The sequence below is a fragment of the Pteropus medius genome, unplaced genomic scaffold (assembly GCF_902729225.1).
Source record: "Pteropus medius unplaced genomic scaffold, Ma_sr-lr_union100, whole genome shotgun sequence".
In the NCBI taxonomy this organism is placed as follows: Eukaryota; Metazoa; Chordata; class Mammalia; order Chiroptera; family Pteropodidae; genus Pteropus; species Pteropus medius.
In genome coordinates this window covers 17090741-17111766 of record NW_024355205.1, presented here as the reverse complement: position 1 = coordinate 17111766, position 21026 = coordinate 17090741, and the positions used below count along the sequence as shown (strand labels likewise).

Sequence of the window (21026 nt, the reverse complement as noted above, 5' to 3'; positions counted from 1 at the left end):
CTGTGGAATATTTCCCTTTCACCTTGACTACTAGTAAGTCAAAACTCAAATTTGTTTTTAACCCGTAATTTCTAGGACCTCTTTGTATGTATTTGATTCACTAGCATTATTCTTGTCTGTTTTTTTTTCCTTCTCATCGAATGTATGAGTTAATATATTTTATGTATTCCTGTAAGGCCACTTTGAATTCCTTTATGAGCAATGTAAGTTAATAATTGGATGAGTAGAATATAGATAAATTCTAGCAATAGATCCGTGCAAGAGAAATACTGTTAAATAGTAAACTTTATTTCAAAGAAATGAGAGTGTTGCGAATAATTAAGGCACTATCTTTTAAAGATTACTGCTTCTTTTTCTACTAAGCCAACTTAGCAGAGGAGAACTAAGATGTTAGTTTTGGCCACATCCTGTGTTGTTAGTATGTGATCTTAATTAAGTCGGTTTAGCGTTCTGCATTTCATTTTCCTTATCTACAAAATTGGAATTGAAAGTGTCTCATTTTACAGAGAAACAGCAAGGACTAATGACAGCCCATTTCATGTTACTCATCCTTCAGGGAAGTGCACCATAGGTATAATGCAAAATGTATATTCCATTTAACATCTTCTTTCATGAATGTTACAAATGCACGGTTTAAAGTTATTTATTGAAACTCAAAAAGCAGTCAGTATATTTTTAGAGAAAAAGGTGTGGACAAAAGAAGGAAAGGAGGAGAAAGAGATTAATACATTTTAGATAGTCTCAGATAAAAATATGTTATCCCTTACTAACATTTTCCTTGACCTTTGTGCTCTATTTTAGCACAGGTGATGACATTTCAGCCTGAGAATCAGTTAAAATGAGCACAGTCAGAAATGGGCACTTTGGATCCATATTTCCTGTGAAGCAAACCCTACCAACAGGCACATCTGGATTTGAGCAGTAGCTACTCTGTGCTTATCCTTGCGGACTCTCGCTGTTAGTCCTTCCCTTACCACTGAGAAACTCTAAAAGTAAATAAGCCAGAGGCCTGGAGCAAGAGAAGAATAACTAGATCCATGCATTTAAAAATGTGGTCCATGGACCAACGGCATCAGTATCAGCATCAGCTGGGAACTTGCAAAAATGTACATTGTCAGGCTCCACCTGAGTTGTATTGAACCTGCAGCTGCATTTTTAGTAAAGTCCCCCAAAGAGTAGTGTGCACAATAAAGTCTGAGAAGCACTGAAGAATAGTGATTCTCAACTATAGCTGCTTATTAGGATACTTTGAGAAGGTTTTAAAATATACCCATGCCAGACCTTCCCTGCTCCCTGACACACAGAGTTCCCGTTCCTTCAGTGGAGTGGTCTTTGTTAGATGTTAGGAGGAAATGCAATTTAGGTAAATAAATCTACACTGAGGTATATAGGAATTACCTGGACATTTGCATTTTTAAAAAAAGGTATTGTCAACCAACTGACTGCTTCAATAGGTGACATTTCAGACTGTGCTACTCATTGAACACTAAGTCAGAGCTGGCGAGACACTGGGCCTGTTTTTCTGCTAATAATGGAGAAGGTGAACCTGAACTGTCCTCTTGAATTTTCCCAGTATAATGCAGGCATGAATGTTTTCATAGACTTCAGAACATCGTTTTTCCTCATTTATTCATTAATTTATTCACTTTTTTCCCAAAAACATTAATTGAGCTCCTTCTAAATGTCAAGTACTTTTCGAATCACTGGGAATGTAAACTGAGATATAAAGTACCCCCTGACCTCAGAAAAATGATAGTCTGGTTAGCATGACAGATCAATAAACAAAATCGCCGCAGGGTTTCGAGAGTGCTCTGAAAGAGGTAAGCAGAGAGTGCACCAGGCACCCTGAGAAAAGAGCACCTAGACCAGATCAGGCATGCGAGTGGGCGGCTAGAGCGATCGTTATGGGGCCAGGAGAGCATTTTTGAGAAGAAGTGTTGCCCACTAAGTTCTGAAGGAGAGCCAGGGATTTCCAGACCAGGGGAGCAGAGGACAGACAGCACGTGCATAGGCTGGATGCAAGATGCAAGCGAAGGCTTGGTGAGTTCAGGACCTGTGAGTGCTTCGAGGTGACTGAGGTATAACAGGATGCACCAAACCAGCAAGATACGGGACTGCAAAAGTAAACGGGGCCTAGGTCATATGCTATGAGGACTGTCATTGCTCCTAAAGTCCATAGAAAATGAATAAATGTGTTACGGGAGCACCTAAAGAATTTTAAGCAGAGTGTAGCATTCTCAAGCTCGCCTGCTATCTAGCTCAGACCCGAAGAAGTAGAGGCAAAGATTTACCCCCCTACAAAGGAAGAACATTTTCACATTCTAGGTGTGAGGGAGAGCTTGGCAAGATTGAGGAACTGAAAGACTACCTCTAGGGCTGAGTCATAGAGGGTGTGTCTGAGGATGTGAGGGTGGGGGTGAGAAGGGGAAGTGTTGAGCCTTTGACATGAGACAAGCAGGAGTTGGATCTTGTAGTCCATGTTAAGGTGTTTGGAACTTCTACCAAGAGCAGTGGGAAGTTACAGAAGGAGGGGCTTTAAACCAGGCATGACCTGATGGGAATTGTTGAGAAGGGTCACTGACTATAACCAAAGGCTGGCTGTAGGCAGGAAGATGAGTGCTAACGTTTGCCTGGTTTTGAATGGTGACAGGGTGGAGAGAATGGATGGATTTAGGAAATATTTAGAAGGTAGAATTCATAAGACGTAGTGTTTGTCTAAGTATATGAGGTAGTAGAACAGAAGTGAGTAAAGTATAACTCAAGTTTCTGGACTGGGAAACTGGGTGGTGAAGCGTTGCTATTCACTGAGCCAGGGAACACAGAGCAAAAGCTGGTTTGGTGATGGGCTGGGGCCAGTGCAGTGAAAAATTCCTTTTGAAAGAGGGCAGATCTGAGATACTGTTAATGAAACCAGAGGGCAGCCGAGTCCGGGGCTTATGCTGCCTGCACCACTCAGCCAATAGATGGACACAGCAGTTGGGATATTTAGAATAAGCGTTTATTGTCAGAGCACCAGTGATCTGAGAAGGCAGCAAGTTAACACCTTCAAAAAACTGCCTTACTGTCTACGGCCATGCCATCCTGAACAAGTCGGATCCCATCTGGTCTCGGAAGCTAAGCAGGGTTGGGCCTGGTTAGTACTTGGATGGGAGACCATCTAGGAAGACCAGGTGCTATAGGCATAAAAAATAAAAATAAAAAATAAGAGATTGTACGCTGACAAGATCCTTGCAATCTGTGAGGTCCACCAAGGGTTGCCTCACCTAAAAAAAAAAAAAGAAAAAAACTGCCTTATTTTCTCAGATCAGCTTAGGGTACTTAAGGGAAAATCTGGGAACTACTCCAGGGGCTACAGGGCAGTTCTGAGGGTCTGTCATGCTTTACGGAGCCATTCCTCTGGCAGCGTGGTCCTCTGGTGGCGTCAGCAACCCGGGAACAAAGATGGGAGTAGTCTGGAAAGAATGCTAGATCAGAAGGATTGCGATCAGTAAGCATAAAGGTATTAATCATTAGTCCCAGGGCAATTTTCTATGGCAAAGGACGTTCCAAGCAGATGGAGACAATCTATTGTTAAGCTATAGGGCAAGGAAAAGTGAAACTGGGGACTCTGTGAGGCCTCTGCTATGGGGGTTTCAACCGGGCCCTTCTTCACTAAGTCTTCCATGTGTTAAAGTTCCGGGAAGCCAAGGTTGGAGATCAGGATTCAGGAGTCATCAGCATATGGGTGGTGTGGTTGAGATGCCCCAGGAAGGAAATGAAGATTTTTGAAGGAAACTGAAGAGGAGGAATCAGAGAGGTAGAAGGAAAGCCAGTAAAGTGCAGTAAAATGCAGCTGAGAGGTTGACTAGGAAATGAGCGCAGAGCGGAAGACGTGTGAGATTCGGGTGGAATGTGGGAAATGTGTAGATCTTGTTCCTGGGAGATAGATATAAGAAAGGGTGTACCCAGAGAAAAGGTGGCAGGCTACTCTAAGATGGAGGAGGACGTCGTCTTCCTCTGTTACCAGGGGAATGAGGCAGTGATGATTTGGATGCAAATACTAAGTTTAAAGGCTGGGAAGGATAGGAAGCCACATGGCTCATCGTCCAGTTACTTCAATTTTTTCAGTGAAGTTACGGGCAAAATCTGCTCCTGGGAGTAAGCTGACAGAAAAAGTGAGGAAAGTATTGAATCCTGAAAAGAGGCAGTGTGAGGAATGGAAGCGAAGGCAAACCAGGGCCCCATAGAATTGATGATCCTGTTGAAGCCGAAGGCCATAATTTGAAATGGCATGAAACCAGGCAGTTTGGGGATTTCCCCAGCATCATGAGTGCTATCTTCTCCACATATTTACTGAGCACTGTTCTAGTTGCTGTAGATAAAGAGAATATAAAATAGTAGCAACAGATGCCATGAAACGTCACATGACGTATTTCAACTATGGTAATAAAATTTAAACAAAGAAAAGAAGTGGGAAGATTTGAAAAGTTAAACTGGTTTAGTCCCATGCACGGCCCATGCTGCAGGATCAACCCCATTGTAGGTCCAGGGACTCACTAAGGCCAAGGTCCATGGCTCTGGCCCCACATCCAGTCAGTTTTACACCTGGTGACCTGCCTCTGACTCCAGCTCTAGTAAGTGGATTCCTACCTTGTCCCCATTTTTGGCTTGTTCCCCAGTTCTGGACACTGAGGTTCTGCTTTTCTTCCATCTTCTGGCACTGAAATCCAACTTACTCTTGACCTCACCATCTTTTGTCAGACCTTGAAGAACTTTCTGGGATCACCACCCTCAGCTGCCTGCGGGGCCTCGTTCTATATAGCTTCTTTCCGTTGCTTTTAGCTGGGAGCCTCTTCTGTTTCTGATCCCTTGTAAAATAAGATTCAATCTCATTGGACTAGCTTAAAACTGATTCTACCTGAGCCCAGTTTATGTAAATGACAAACATTTTATATGGAAGAAAAATGCTTCTTCATTTACAGAGGAATGAGCAGCTCATTAATTTTGTACGCCAACACAGAAAGCCAAGGATCTTGCTTTTCCCTCAACTACCAGCCACCACATCTATTAACATTAAAAACGTAGGAGGGAGGAATCAGTCGTCTTGTTTTGTTTAATACAAGAAAATCTAATTATGTGTGAAAGTTCAAGAATTTTCAGATATTGCCTCTCTGACTTTAAATGAACAACAAAAGCATTTTTAATTCAAATGTAGAAACAGGAAAAAGAAACCAGTATCAAAATATTTTAAGATTATGATAAAGGGCACGTGTGATTTTTAAAGCATTTAAATAACAGAGGGTGATCTGTTACTATAAAAAGACTTAACTAACTGAGAATGAAGGATTATTTTGGAATGTCCATTAGGGATCTGTCGCTGCGCAAAGTGTTGAAATTAGAATCCTTGCTTTGGGTGGAGAGTTACAATTATCCTTGCTTTTATATTCTGTGGGTTACCTGGAAATATACTTTGAGTTATTTCTCAGAAATTACATATCTCGTACTGATAACTCATTGCACTATTGATAGTCTAAGGCTCTGTCTCTCACCTGACCATGTGTTCATACAAATGATGCCCTGATGTGTGAACCTCACAGAAGTCAGGGGCAGCTTAGCATGTATAGTCCACAAGAACTCTGTCTGGATTCATGCAGAGAACTAGTCTAAGCTAAGGCTCATGAAAGCCTAAGCTGACTTGACAGGTCATGTGTTATGAGATGATTTTGAACTTTGTGACCAGCCGTAAATATAGATTGAGAATAAAGGGAGAGCTGTTCCCAGGAGATGGCCATGATGAGGGCTTCTAGGACGAGGCAGGCTGTTTCCTTCACCCTGGGCAAGAGTAAGTCCTCTTTCCTATGATCAGATCCCTCCATTTCACTGGCCAAAGTGACAAAGGCCAAGCCCCTGCTTATTAGTTCCCACATGTCTGCTTCCACCAATCAAAGACAGGCTCAGCTTCACCTGGGGTGCTGAAACCTTGAGAACCTAGCTCTTCATCCTTTATTTATCCTGTATCCTTCCTTCAGAGGATGGCCTATCTCTCCACACTCACAGAGAGCCACTCTACACTCCAGTGATCTTTCTGTTGCCTCTTTTGTCAAGGCCATCACCCACCTTCTCTGCCTGGAATAGAGCTCAGTACCCGACTCAAATATCTGTTGAATGGCTGAATGAATAAATGAATGAATGAATTGCTGTCTCTACCCTCCACCTTGGCCTAGCTAATTTCTTCTTCACTCCCAGCCCGCCCTATCCACTGCACATAGAACTCACATCTCACCTATAGTCAGTTATCCGATGTCTAGTTTTTCCCCCTATAATATAAGTTTTGATTATTCCTATCTTATTCACCATTTTGTTTAGAGCAACTAGAAAGGTGCATGGCACATAACAAATTGTCAATAAATATTAGTTGATTAAATAAATATTTTATTCATTATTTATATTTATTCTCAGATTCCTTCTCTTGAGGTCACATAATGGTTGTTGTCAAAGCAAAGTGATTTGTCAGGGTACCTGGTACAAAATACAGCAGCAAGTGTCATTAATCTGGCTTTGTCTCATTTATGTAAGTCAGATTTCTCAGTTCTGTATTTCTCTGTCAAGGCTCCTAACTTTAGCCCTTTTCTGTCTGATTCATCTCCTTTGCTAGCAGTAAAGTCAATTATTCTCTTCTCGGTTGTTTAATTTATCTTGTGAAATCTACCGTCCTAAGCTAGAACTAGGTTGGCAAGGAAACATTTTCTATATGTAATTCTCTTCCCCACTCTCTTCCTGTTTCAAAGATTATTTTCAACTAATGTCCCACTCAGGTAAGCATTTCCAGCTCCCTAGAACTAAATCTCCCTTAGTCTGGCCTTTCTCTGCCATCTCCAGTTCTCTTGGAGCTTCTTTCTCCCTTCTCAATAACTCATTTCTGGTCTCCTTTAATAAAGCCCTTAAGCTTTCCTTCTCTTAGACTCCACTATTTAGCAAGTGTTGCTACTCTTCAACCATCATCCTCTAAGGCTCCTCTCTCCCTGGTGGCTTAATTCGTAGCATGCTCATTCAAATTCCTGGTCAGCTCCCACATATAAGCATAAGCTCACTGAGAGTGACTCCTTATCTCTAGGTTCCATATAAAATAGGAACTTTACTTGTCAACTAAATACTGGCTAATTTTGGGAATTGAAAATGAGAACTGTGTATAACAACCCTTCATATCTAGATATAGTTACATTATAGGAGTTTATGTACATTATGAAAGAAATAGCCTCGTTTCAGAAGAAAACCTGCAAGCTCCGCGAGGGTAGGGATTATGTCTGTTTTTCTCACAATGGTATATTTGGTTCCGAATAATGTCAGACATAGAGGGATACTCAAAAATATTTGTCAAAATGAAATGAAAAGTTTCAGTCTTTTCATGCTCCACAGGCGAAAGTCTTTTTGGAGGAGGCCAGTGATTTAGCATAATCCTCTGGACCTTCTATAATAGAAAAGAGATATTTATTCTTTAGAAAATGGAAACACATGGAGCCAAGCACTACCTTGTGTCAACTAAACTCATGGTTTATTAATACATACTAAATTAAAAGCACTCACTAGAGAAGAGCCTTTTTTACAATCTTGACTTCATTTTAGGCAGCATTTGAAAAGCACCGTTGACCCAGTTTATCCTCCTGCTGTGATCTTTTTGAACCTCTCCCTAACCAAAATTGATGCAAAGGCAAAAGGTTTTTGAGTTGCTCTTAGTAATTACATATTATTGAAGTCAGTCTGATTATACTTGTTCAACAACATGATCTAAAATAACAAAGTGTTTAAGTGAGAGAAACATGAATATGTCATCTCATTGTTTCTTCTTCAGAGACACCTGCCAGTGTCCAGGAACCTTGGGATCTACCTGAGAGAGTTACTAAGGGAACAATGTAGCCTTTTCATGACCTTCTATATATTTCCTTAAAAAAAAAAAAAAAAAGACCATGATTATCCGTTAACATTATAATCAACACATAGCCCTCATAACTAATTTTAAGTGATATATTATATTTAAGTTGCAGTTTAACCTCTAATGGCTTTTTAGTAGCAAAGAATCTTTTAGGATTTAAAATGCAAATTGGACCTGAAAAAGAAAAATTATTTTTAGACTTATGGCACTTCAATTCAACTGTAACACAGTTTCAAGGCTTTCATTTATTAGCAGAATATGTTTTTGGTTGTGAAAATTGGAGAAATCTCTACTGGAAAACGATTGTCCATCCCCCCTCGGCTGTGAGCCATTTATTTAAAAAGGCTATGAAATAAGGCTGAAGAATTTCACTCATTTGGGGAGAGCCAGCTAAGGATTATTATTGTGGGTCCATTAGACTTAAGATTTCTGTGATTATCTCAACAAGTTCTAAAATCTGGAGCCAAGAGAGGTGAAAAATTCATGTAGCTCTACTCATATTATGGAGCAATTAAAATTTTAATTGAACATCAAAAAAAGATCCAAAACAACAACAACAAAAACAGTGGTTTCTGTATAATTTAATTTGGATTTTCTCCCTCCTCTTATTTGGAGTTACAGCAGAATGATACTGTAGAAAAAACATCAACTTAAAATCAGACCTGGGCACAATCTAAATTCATATTGGTGACCTTGAGCCTGTAACTAGCCTGTACCTCGATTTCCTTAAAATAGAGGTAATATATTCTACTTTATAGAGCAATTATAAAGGAGAAAAAGAATTAAAACCAGCATCATAGTGAAGAGCTCAGACTCTAGCCACCAGGTTGCTTGAAGTCAGACCTCAACTTTGCTACTTAACAACCATGTGACTATAGGTGCGAATTCCTTACCCTCAATTTCTACATCTAAAATGGGTACATAAATATAGTTACATATAGAGTTAAATGTTAAAAAATTTAGAAAAGCACCTAGCATGACTGATACATGTCAAACATTAACTTCATTATTGTTATGATTACGTATCTTTGGCTGAACCCAAATAAAAAATCCTCTAGTTCAGGGGTCCCCAACCCCTGACTGCAGACTGGTACCGGTCTGTCCCCAACCCCTGGGTTGCAGACTGGTACCGGTCTGTGATCCATTAGGAACTGGGCTGCACAGCAAGAGGTGAGCAACAGGCAAGGAAACGAAGCTTCATCTGCATTTGCAGCTGCTCCCCAGCACTAGCATCACCGCCTCAGCTCCACTTCAGATCATCAGGCATTAGATTCTCATAGGAGCACTGGTCCCTAGTGCCAAAAAGGTTGGGGACTGCTGCCATAGCTAACTATTCTATATGTAAATCTGATAGTGAATGGATTCTAAGTTAACTATTTATAGGCCTGTGCCTCTGTGTGTACGCGCCTATGCATTTAAGGTGAATTGGTCACATGTATATAAGAAATATAATTATAAACTAATTATTCTCCCAGCTAGAACATAAAAAATAGGTCTCCTTTCTCGACAGTTGCAACTCTACAGAGTTAATTCACTGTGCTTGAAAATTTCCCTCAGATTTACTTGTGTAAATCCACAGTTTCTGAACAGTTGTATAGTGATGGCTTTTCTTTATGCTGACCAATTAGATAGGTCTAACACTTGACCTTGGCTTAGCTGGAACTTAACCAGAAGTTGACAGAGAGTGTTGGAATTAAATGAAAAACTTGCAGTCCAGATTACATTCAGCATCAGGTATTCCCCTGTCTCACCCCCAACCTTTCTTCAACAGAGTTATCACAAAAAATGATTTGGGGAGAAAGATTTCATTTAAAAGTGAGGACGGGATTGTAGAAGAATCCAGAATGTTTGCAATGAAAACCATTTGGTTTTTATTAGCATTAGTCTGTGTGCTTGCTAATTTTCAGTCATTTTCTCTTTAGTAATGGTCCCCCAGATTCTAGTTTCCACATTACTGCCTTTTGAATGGAGTCCTTTGTGACCCGTTGTGATTACATTGCATTTTCCTTGTGTTCTTTCAAAATGTTCTGACTTTGCCTTAATTTTAGTTGGGGGATGGTGGGAGGAGGGTGGCAGCGGGAGAACGAGGTAAGAAATACTTTCAGAATGTTGTCAAAGGAGATTTTTAAATTTTCAAAAATTGCCTAGTAAGAAATATCAGGCTCAGTGTCTGTTAATAAAGCAAACATTTAGGACAGAGGATTGGGTCAGAAATACATGCCCTAAGGTCTTCACAAGAGCCTTTGTTCCTGGGTTTCCCAACTTTTCTCTGCCCTTTCCTACACACTTTCAAAACAGTCATAAGTCAGACTGATTATAGTGATTTTAAATACTGAAATGAAAATGTTATATGATTATGGTCAAAAAGCCAAGGGCTTAGGTCAAGTTGGAGACAACAAGCTGAAGACAGTTTTGCTCATATACCATTCCCTAGACCAGCGGTCCTTAACTTTTTTGGCACCAGAGACTGATACTCCTGTGAGACTCTAATGGCTGATGATCTGAGGTAGAGGTGAAGTGGTGATGCTAGCGCTGGGGAGCGGCTGCAAACACAGATGATGCTTAGCCCACTCACCTCCTGCTCACCTTTGCTCACCTCCTGCTATGCGGCCTGGTTCTTAACTGGCCACCAACTGGTTCGTGGCCCAGGGGTTGGGGATCCCTGCCCTACACCTTCCTTCTGAGCAGAGCAAGAAGAGTCAGTGAAGAAATTTTGCCATGGAGCCAGATATGTGCTGTATGTGTTGTAAATAGTTGCCTATCTCATTTAAGATATTTGACGCTAAAGAATATTGGGGCCAAGAGTTTTTAAAATACAGTATTAATTGAGAAAAAAATTATTTGCATCCCATTTTCACTTAATTTGGTTGTCTGTAGTGTACATTTTCCTGGATATTTCAAAAAACCTCAAACTAAAAATGGACAAAACTATAGAAGATCCTAATTATATTTGTAAATTTCCTATTTGCTAATTTGCCTATTGGCTAAAATTTGTTTGTGATTCTAAGTTTAATACTTGCGGTGCAGACACGCTCATATTGGTGCAAGACTTGAGTTACTGTACACACGCATACCCAGCTGAGGTGCAACAAGGAGCCTGTAAACATGATTTCTTCTCTTGGTCTCTTTAGTGCCACATTTTCCACATTTGTTGTGCTTTTTGTTGATGATTTCTTTGTTTAAAATGGTCACCAAGCATAGTACTGAAGGGCTCTCTGGTGCGGCCAAGCATAAGAAGGCTGTGGTGTGCCTTATAGAGGAAAGACAAGTGTGGAATAAGCTTTGTTCAGGCGTAAGTTATAGTGCTATTGATTGGGAGTTCGATGTTAGTTAATTAATGATATACATTAAATATTTTTAAATAAAACAGAAGCACACATAAAACATGATTATATGTTGATCAGTTGATGAAAATGTCATGTGATCAGAAGCTCTCAGGAACCTAACCTTGTGTTTCCCCAAGGGTCAATGATTCAGTATTTGCTAATTCAGTGTTAGTGGCCACTTTAGAACAAAATTCCACTGAATAATGAAAATCGACTGTGTTTGTTTTGTAATTACTATGAATTACATTATATTCTCACAGGAAGGTATCAGTGACCTTAGTAAGTAGGGACCAACGTTGAATAAAATTTAACCCACAAAAAGGTGCTATAGCACAAAGCCTTATGCTCTCCAGTTTATTCATTTACTGCTGTGTCAATCTTATTTATTTCAAGTTTCCTTTATTTTACTGACAATTTCCTCAGAAGCTCTTTACACATGCAGAAATTTCTTTCAAACGCACACACACATAAACAGACACACACATGCACGCACGTGTGTGTGCGCCTGGAAAACTAGCCTCTAGGGAATGTACATGTATGAACATTGAAATACTTGTTGTGTATATATTCATACACACAGACCTGGGGAAAAGCCCTGAGAAGGAAAATCTGCCTCTGTAAGCAGAGGGCAGGAAAAGACCAAAGAAAGATGCTGACAATTCCAGCATTACATTAAGAGTGTATTAAGGGAACTAATATGTGAGGCACATCTTGGGTGGCGGCAAGATGAAGTGGATATTGTCTGTGCCACGTGGCAGGTGCTAAAGAACTATACAGAGCAGGGCAGGATGGGTAGGGTTACGGTGCATGACCGGCACCAGATGAAGGGAAACCACCTTACATGCTTGCTTAGCATAGGGCAGCAGCCTGTCTCAGGAACTAGCACGCTGTGGGGCACAGGGTGAGGGTCAAATAGACAGCCTCTGAGGGGATTTATGGGAAGTGATCTCTATTTTGTCCAGGATCTAGCTTGCAGGTCCTGCAGTGGTCATGTCATAGAACAACAGTCTCTTCTCCACAGTACAGCACCAAAAATCCTCTTTTCAGTTAGCAAATTGCTGATGTGTCTGGAAAACAGAGAAAATAGATAGGAAAGGGGAGAATCTTGTGGCACGGGTGCCATTGATGTTCAAAGGCAGACCCAAGATTATCTTCTCTTGAGGTAGACATGTACATATTCATACACACAGACCTGGGGAAGAGCCCTGAGAAGGAAAATCACAGGGTTCCAGTGTGTGGTTGGAATTCCACCATGTCTAATCATGGTCTGGCAACTGGTGGAGTGGTCGTGTTTAAGTCTACTGCCTGCGAGGCTCAGGAGCCTCCTGAGACAGAGAGAGCTCATCTTAAAGGAACAGTAAGTCAAGCTCAACACAAATGTTCCTTGAACAAAGCCTTGGCCATCAGAGAAGAGAAGTGATTCTGAATGTAATGAAGTGTTTACTGTTGTAATCTCCCCCAAACTGGGCCTGTTGGTCTTTGTGGTTCTTGGGAGAGAGAGGCATGGAGGTAAAATCTCAAAGATCTCTTCACCTCGAGACACGAGGCGCCCTCCTTGGAACTCCTCTAAGACAATGAAAGATGGAAGAGAAGCATTTTCCATGCATCAAACAGCTCCAGCACCAGTGGGGCCATGTATGGAGTCTGCAGCAAGAGGTTGTAGAGGCCAAAGTCAGTATAGTAGAGTGGAGGCCTGGGAAAAGTGGACTTATACGGGGACACATGTGGCTCCCTGTAATATCTACTGTGCCAGGGACTCATAGAGACCAAAGTGCACTTAGAAATATGGATTGTTGTGATGTGAGCCCATTCACACTTACGTTCTGGAAAGGCAAGAAGAAGTATGCCTGATTTATATAGGACCATCTTTACTTTCTGATGTTGGATTCACTTGTCCTCATTTTCCATGTTTCTCTGTTATCTGATCTGATAGTTCTCCCCTGAATGCACATTAGAACCACTCAGGAAGCCTTAAAAAAAAAAAAAAAAAACAGCCTGGACCACCTCAAAGATTCCGATTTAATTGATTGGGGGTAGATCCTGGGTATCTGTATAATTAAAAGGCTTCTAAGATGGTTCACATGGTTAGCCAGAGTTGAAAAGCACCGCTCTAAAAACATCACTGAGATTTTTCACTCTCCATAATCCAATGTCTTCTATCCAAAGGTAGATTAGGCAGGACCCCGCTTCCATGTACACTTCAATAAGACGCACTACTAGATGTGCCTTTGAGAACAGATAGCTTCCATGCCACTTTCCTGTCTGCTAGCCCCCCTGTGAAGAATTCATGTTTTTTCCCTTTCCTTCTTCCTGGCCACTGTAGACCTTGATGTTTTCTCTTGCCTCTGACCCAGCACTAGTTGCTGGTGATAAGATTGACATTGGGAAAGGAGGGAAGCTATGGCGATGAGAATGGCAGGGAGAAGAGGAAATAAAGAAGAGTCAGGACCAAGGGAAAATAAGAGGTGACTGGGAAAGAACAAGAAAGGAGAAATATGCTTCTCATATGTTCCCATCTGCTGTATCCAAAGTATGGAGGAAAGAGGGTGAGTTCGGAGCTGCACTCACCTAAGTGGAAGTCCTGGTGCGCCATCATTTACTAGCTGCTTGATCGTAGGGACATTACTTAATCTTGTACAGTTGCTCTCTCTTATCCAGGAGGGATATGTTCCAAGACTTCCAGTGGGTACCTGAAATCGAGAATAACTATTGAATCCTGTAGACACCATACTTTTTCCTATATAGACATACCATTTCACTTACAGGAAGAACTTTACTGCTTCTCTTTGACATATATGAATTGCCAGTATCGCTATTTTTGTGGTTTGAGGCCATTATTCAGGAAAATAAGGGTGACTTGAATACAAGCACTGTGATACTGCAACAGTCAATCTGATAACCGAAACAGCTACCAAATGCCTACCGAGCAGATAGTGAATACAGCGTGGATACTCTGGACAAAGGGAAAATTCACATCTGGGTGAGATGCAGCGGGATGGTGCGGGATTTCTTCATGCTACTCGAAACAGTGTACAATTTAAAACTTGTGAATTATTTCTGAAATTTTTCGTTTAATATTTGGACTGCAGTTGACTGCAGGTAACTGAAACCACAGAAAGCAAAACCGTGGGTAAGGCGGAACTACTGTAAACTAAAATGTGGTGATGCTCGGGGATTCAAAACAGGTCTACCTGATTTAAGCACCCCAAACATTTTCCCAGCTTATACAGCACCTCCTAATCCATATCCACATGATAGACCCTTGGTAATGAATACAGTAATTAATGACTTCCCAGATGGTAGTTGAACTTGTTTTTAATTCTTGTAGTCAAATAAGTTGGTAGAATGTTACAAGAAGATTAGTTTGGAAAATAACGGTGTGTCATTAATTATCGGCCTTGAACATTCAGAATTGTCCTTCATAAGAAACAAGCTCATTATTAATAGATTACTTTTCTTGTCTTTATTTCCTTAAATTAAAAATAAACTTTTTTCTTACTGCAAAAACAATGCATGTTCGTCTCATACAAATCAGAAAATAAACTTAAGCAAATAATATGAAATTAAACACACTTGTAATCCCTCCACCCAGATATAACTGCTATAAATGCCCCTTAGACTTTCTGTTCTTTTATACAGATTTTTTAAAGTCATACTGTATTTTTTCTTTCACTTTACAAACATCTGGTCAACAGCATTCCATGTCAATACCATGCCTTTTACTACATCAATCTTTATATCTACTTATTAAGGCGAATAATTTTGTTTCTAAACCACATTTGTTTACTCAGAAGCCACAGGCCCACAGATGAGGAAATAACTGAAGAGCCCAGGTGTGGCAAAGTAGAAAGGTTGAGTAATTCAAAACAAAGCACAAAATATAAAAACAATTATAACCAGTTTGACAGTTGTGCGTCTGTTTCCTACTGCCCTTCTACTCACAAGTCTACCGCTGACTTCAAAGAAAAGTCAGCACAGAGGAGGTCCGGAGGATAAGGTGCAAAACCAGAATCAAGCCCACGATAAGAGATTAAAGGAAGGTCGATCAAAGACCCAGCATAAAAGTGTTAGCCCGTGACTTGCTTTGGCCCATGGCCCCAAAATATTCATCAGAACAGAGAGCTCTCTTTGAAGTGTCTGGAAGTGCCTATGCCCAGATGAGTTCTCTGGTCAAAGGGAAATTTAAAAAGTGGCACAGGAAGGAGTTTGCAAAGTCACCTCTTCCTATCCCTTGTCAGCATATCCCTCACAAGTTGTTTAAATGCTGCATCTTTGATTTGTTGTCCATATGTAAGTGCTTTAACTGTGCTGGGTATCAAGTGAGGAATTCAGCCTAAGAGGAGGAGCATCTTTTTGTCCTTGTGGGAGATGTGGGAAGTACAGATGCAATGTGCGGCAGTAGATTTGCACTCGTGAACATAGCTCTGCAACTGCCACTCTTCCTTTTGGTTCAGTGTGCGTGAAAGGTCACGTGATATTTCCAAATAGGCAATAAGACTTGTTCCTGATTTTTGTTCATTCTACTTGTTCATTACTTGTTCACTGCTCTCCCAACTAGGAGTTTATTGTTCTGGGGTGTTGGGACGTGAACTATCCATTACTCCAGAGACAGGAAGAAAATAAAAGTGCTCCCCAAATGGCAGGAGCCTTATAACATTCAGTTAAAATTTTTAAAGTATTTTGAAAAATAAGAGTTACATAAAATGGTTAAAAATGTATGCTAAGAATGTCTTTAGTGAGCTTTTCTTTCAGGCTCCAATTTTCTGGTTTTTCACTTTACATGATCATCTTCTATGTATTTAGATCTTTATTTTCACTTTCCCTGTCATCATATCTTTATTTCCTTCAAAGTTCAAGGGAATTCCTTTTTCACTCCACCTTTTATAGATCAATTTCCTAATTTTTACCTAAGATAACACGTTAAAGTTTCTGCTGAAAAGTTGGGATTGAACACAATGTTAGGGTCTGGAATATACATTCCCTTTACCAGAACCACGGTCCAGTGGAGGAGATAATAGATTTTCCAACAACAACAACAAAGTGTATATGATGCCAGCTGATGGGAGCTTTGTAAGGACAATCCTTCATGAATAAGGAAGATTGGAACTGAGCCTTGAAAATGCCTGAAATTTTTAAATGTGGAAAAAAAAAATATTTTAGTAGCAGTTAAGGTAACATGGTCAAAGTTGCAGAAGCAGAAAACTATAAGGTGTTTCATAGCAGAAACTTAAAACATTCATTTAGTTGGGGCAGATGGCTCATGTGAGAAAGGAGTGAGAGAGAAGCTTCACTAAATGCATTAGGATTGGAATATTCTGTGGACCCTGGACTTTAGTATGAATGCAAAAGGTGATATTGAAAACCTTGAGATGGAAAATGGCATGCTGAAATGTTATGACAACATTAATCTGACTGGCATACAGGGCAGGTGGGGCGGGGAGAGGCCTAGGGCCATACCTTGGATGAAAGGGCAAGAGTAGAGCCTGAGAGGAGGGAGGGCCTGAAAGAGAATGGAAGAGGTGGGAATTGAAAGGATGAGATGGACTTTGGAGGTCGTGAAATGAGGACTGGTCTGACCTGCAGGAGCAAGGGAGGGGAGCGTGTAGAAGGAAAGCGTTAGAGGACTCATGGATGATGCAGGAACGTTGTCACACATAAACATATTCTCACGCCTTTTACTGAGGTGATAGTTGATGGGAATATGAAGAGGTCAAGTTCATCAACAGAATGGTTGGGAAAACAGAGCAGGTATCCATTATAGGAAACCCAAAGTAGCCTCATCTAAGCATTAAAGATTGAAGGAGGCAATGAGCTTTCAGTTCAGAGAAAGAAATATTCCCTGAAGTTTGGAGTAATGGAAGCTTCAGGGAAGAGATGGGACATAAGCTGAACTTTGAAAAGTGGGTAGAATTTGGAGAGAATGGGAGGAGTTAAAAGGCTGAGGTGGGGAGTGGAGCAGAAACAAAGGCACAGGGTAAAACACAGGAATGTTTGTAGCACAAGACCATCTAGTTGGAGCGGAGAGTTTGTACAAAAATGTAGAGAGAAAAAAAAGGAAAGCTGGAGACCTCTGATTGGTCTAGTAAAGATTTAGAGACCAAGTTAAAGAGTCGTAATTTAACCTTGGCAATGTCGAGCCCCGACATATTTGAACAAGGGAATAGCCAGTGTAAAAGAATATTTTGGGAAGTTTAATCTGCGAAAGATGTGCAGAATATACAAAAGTAGAGAGATTGTACTAGCAAGACGAGTAGTTGGGTGACTTCTAATCAAAAGACAGTGAAAAAGTAAACTAGGTTGGCACTGATGGTAGAAAGAGTACAGAAGAGAGACAAAGGAGTTACCGCTAAGCCCAATGGCAAGGGAGAAAAAACGTTTTAGCTAAGGCTTCAAACCTGGAGGCCATGATAACAATTGTGCTATATATCAAACTATATAAAAGTCCAGAGAGAACAAGTTTGGAGGTAACCCAGAGAGTTTAGTATTAAAGAGATGAAGCCTGAGATGGCAGCCAAACAAATGGGTCCAGAGGTGGTTTGAAGTGGCGGCTCGAGGCTCAGCTGGAAAAGAGATTTGCCATTCCAAGCTGAAAAATTCCACACGGCTCAGCAGTTTTCTGAAGTTTTTAATTAAATAATTTATTTATCCAGAAAGCGAAGTATTTTCAAAAGCTCATTTGAGAACTTACACTCTCTTGATACAGATGAATTCTCAATTGCTCTTTTGTTTTCCTTGCAAAGCAGTTCGAGTTGTATGAGAAAGTGGGGAGAGCAGTGGGAGTTTCCTCACTGTTCCAGCTGTAGGGATTGTGGACATTGGCCTCCCGTACGAAATATGCTCCCTTTCAGAGGAAATAACTCATATTTGATACATCGTCCTATCAGTCACAGCACCTAGCACAGTCAATGTTTTGTATATTGTAAGTGCTCAATGTTGTTTGATTTGCATTTTCTTCACAGTCCTTAAAGATAAAAGAGTGGACATAAGAAAAACTAAAAAAGCTTACAGACAATTTTTTAATAACAGACTCTACATAAACAAATGCAAATTTGATGTCAAATTTGAATTGCAAAAATTTTGTAAACAAGGTCTAAGATGTAATAACTAGCTTCAGATCTTTACTAAAATGGTAAAATCCGTTAACAATCCCTCATTTCTTGGAGATTCAGAGATATTCAAAAGTCACAACCCTTTGAAGAGCAGAGTCAGCAGCTAAAGTTATCAAAGTGGAGAGTGAGTGACCTGTGTTAACTCCAGACCCAGGACAGCCAAGGCAGACCTATGTTCTCTTTTTCATCTGATATATGAACTAGCAAGGACCTCAGTTATTTGGGGGAGTGGGAGACAGATAGGAGGGAAGGACCCAGAGTTCTTAAGAATAAAACCAACCAACTATAGTAAAATAGGACTATATACAGATAATATATACCATTCCATCTCAAACTGACAACAACTTAAGTCAGAAAAAGGAGCATCAGGCCAGTGGACGTGCTCATAGGGAGAAGAAACAACATGCCTCCTTTTTTCCCCTTCCAAACGACTTAAGAAACACACCCTTTGTTTTATCTCGTCCTCTCTCTGGTCTTTCAGCTGCTCGACTCATCCAGAACATGGATACCACTGCTGAGCCTTGTTCAGACTTTTTCAAGTATGCCTGTGGAGGTTGGCTGAAACGCAATGTCATTCCCGAGACCAGCTCCCGTTACAGTAACTTTGACATTTTAAGAGATGAACTAGAAGTCATTTTGAAAGGTTAGTAGAGTTTGTATCAATGATTTCTCTCTTACTATATCTATTTTTTAGGCTACAGCTCTTAGCCATTACAGGGAATAGTGCACAAGCCTGAAGTCGATAATCCCTCTAAGTTTTGCGGACCTCCACCCAGTCACTCGGAGGGTGGTGGACACTGAAATGGATATGTTGGTATTTCTTAGCATTCCTGCTTTCATTTCTAGTTACACAAACAATGAAGCCCTATCATCCCTAGGGATAGCGTCTTTATGCCATTATACAGAAGAAATTAAGTGATTGCCACTAGACACCACCTCCCACGGCCTTCCCATCCCGGCCCTGTGTCGAAATCCCTATCAGACATTACTAAGACTTGCCTTCCCAGAACAGGTATATTTTTTTCTAACCCAGCTAAGACACTTTCCCTGGGAAGTTGAGAAAGTCTTGTCTAACCCTCTGCTATCTTCCATCCTCTCTTCTCTTCTAAAAGTTATTTTGTAGAAAAACAAGTTTTGCTGTTTTCCAGCATCCAAGCAAGTAGAACAATTCATTCAATTCATTTGGAGCATGAACAGTACAATCACACAAAGATAATTATTTTTCAGCCATCAAGAGGACTATCATATTAAATTCCAAATTCCTGCGTATTATTATTTGTTTTCTTTTTAATCTCGATTTCAAAGAAAAGTAACTTATCTATGGCAGAGCAGTACACATCACCATTCACACATAAAAAAGATAATCTAGTCAAAAACGCTTTCATGTAACTTGGCTAATGAAACTAACCCCCAGTTCTGCACTAGGAATTATGATCAGGTAAGGGATTTGGTTTTTCCTGTAGGGTTTTGGCCTGGGGAGGGAGTGAACATACATACAAAGAAGCAAGTTTCTTACTGAACCTGTGCTGAAAATGTTAATTACAGCTGCAAATGAGCAATTATATTGATGCATTTTATTAAATACCCTATTTCAGACGTCCTTCAGGAACCCAAAACTGAAGATATAGTAGCAGTGCAGAAAGCAAAAACATTGTACAGATCTTGTATAAATGAATGTAAGTGTTCTTAATTTTATTTTATTAAGAGTGTGCCAAAATATGCATAGACTTCTCAATGAATTTATTTTTATTGTTTTCAAAAGCTGTTATTGAGAGCAGAGGTGGAATGCCATTACTCAAACTTCTGCAAGATATATATGAGTGGCCAGTAGTAACAGAAAACTGGGAGCAAACGTATGGTAAGGCAGTATACCTTCTTTTTTAAAGAAATAATTTCCAATAAAATCTGTTATTATTACATTATACTATCATATTAATGCACTAAAGCTTCTGAAGGTATACTTCACCTTTCATTGCTTTAGGTGCCTCTTGGACAGCTGAGAAATCTATTGCACAACTGAATTCTAAATATGGGAAAAAAGTCATTATTAATTTTTTTGTCGGCACTGATGATAAGAACTCTGTGAACCATATAATTCATGTAAGTGCTTGTGGCTGTCAGCCAAAGTTATTTTCAAATTGTAATAAAACTTCCACACATGTTGTTATTGATATTTACAAATAATGCATATTCTCATCTGAAGCGAATGAACAAGGTGGTAATAAATTAATGCTCTGTTCCTGATATCTGGATTTTCAATTGTGAAAGTATTTTCTTAATGATGTGTTGTAGACATTCATCTCTCCTTCCTGCTTCATTTTAGATAACTCTCCTTTCATAAAATAAGTGATAAGAAATGAAAGACTTCAGGCCCCTCCTATTTAGAAAAAGCACCAAATTTCTTTGTATATTCATGAAAGGAGCATGGTCTGGTTTACGTAAGTAGTACAAGTCTGGAAACCAGAAATTCCTAATCGTGTCCAAAAAGAACATAAAAAAAAGGATTTCAAACACAATTTAGTTCTCCCTAAAGAATGTCTGTACTTTTTTCTCAGTTAAGGTAAATAAAATGCCATTCTTTTAAAATGGCTTTGTTAGGTTATTTTCAAAAATGTAAGTGATTCATTTAGGTTTACCTAAGGTGTCACTTAGAACAAGATTAATATTTAACGAGTATGTTTG

The 21026-nt window shown here is 40.0% G+C and overlaps 1 protein-coding gene and 1 pseudogene across 2 annotated transcripts in view; both read left to right on the top strand.

Moving 5' to 3' along the window:
• Positions 1–21026, top strand: part of MME (membrane metalloendopeptidase) — an 84299-nt gene that overhangs the window by 12319 nt on the left and 50954 nt on the right. For both annotated transcript variants that reach the window (XM_039857437.1, XM_039857438.1), the window contains exons 4-7: positions 18826–18987; positions 19940–20020; positions 20107–20202; positions 20326–20444. In XM_039857437.1, coding sequence (XP_039713371.1) covers positions 18826–18987; positions 19940–20020; positions 20107–20202; positions 20326–20444 — 458 coding nt within the window. The remainder of the gene's footprint in view (positions 1–18825; positions 18988–19939; positions 20021–20106; positions 20203–20325; positions 20445–21026) is intronic.
• LOC120598961 (uncharacterized) lies at positions 3064–3182 on the top strand (annotated as a pseudogene).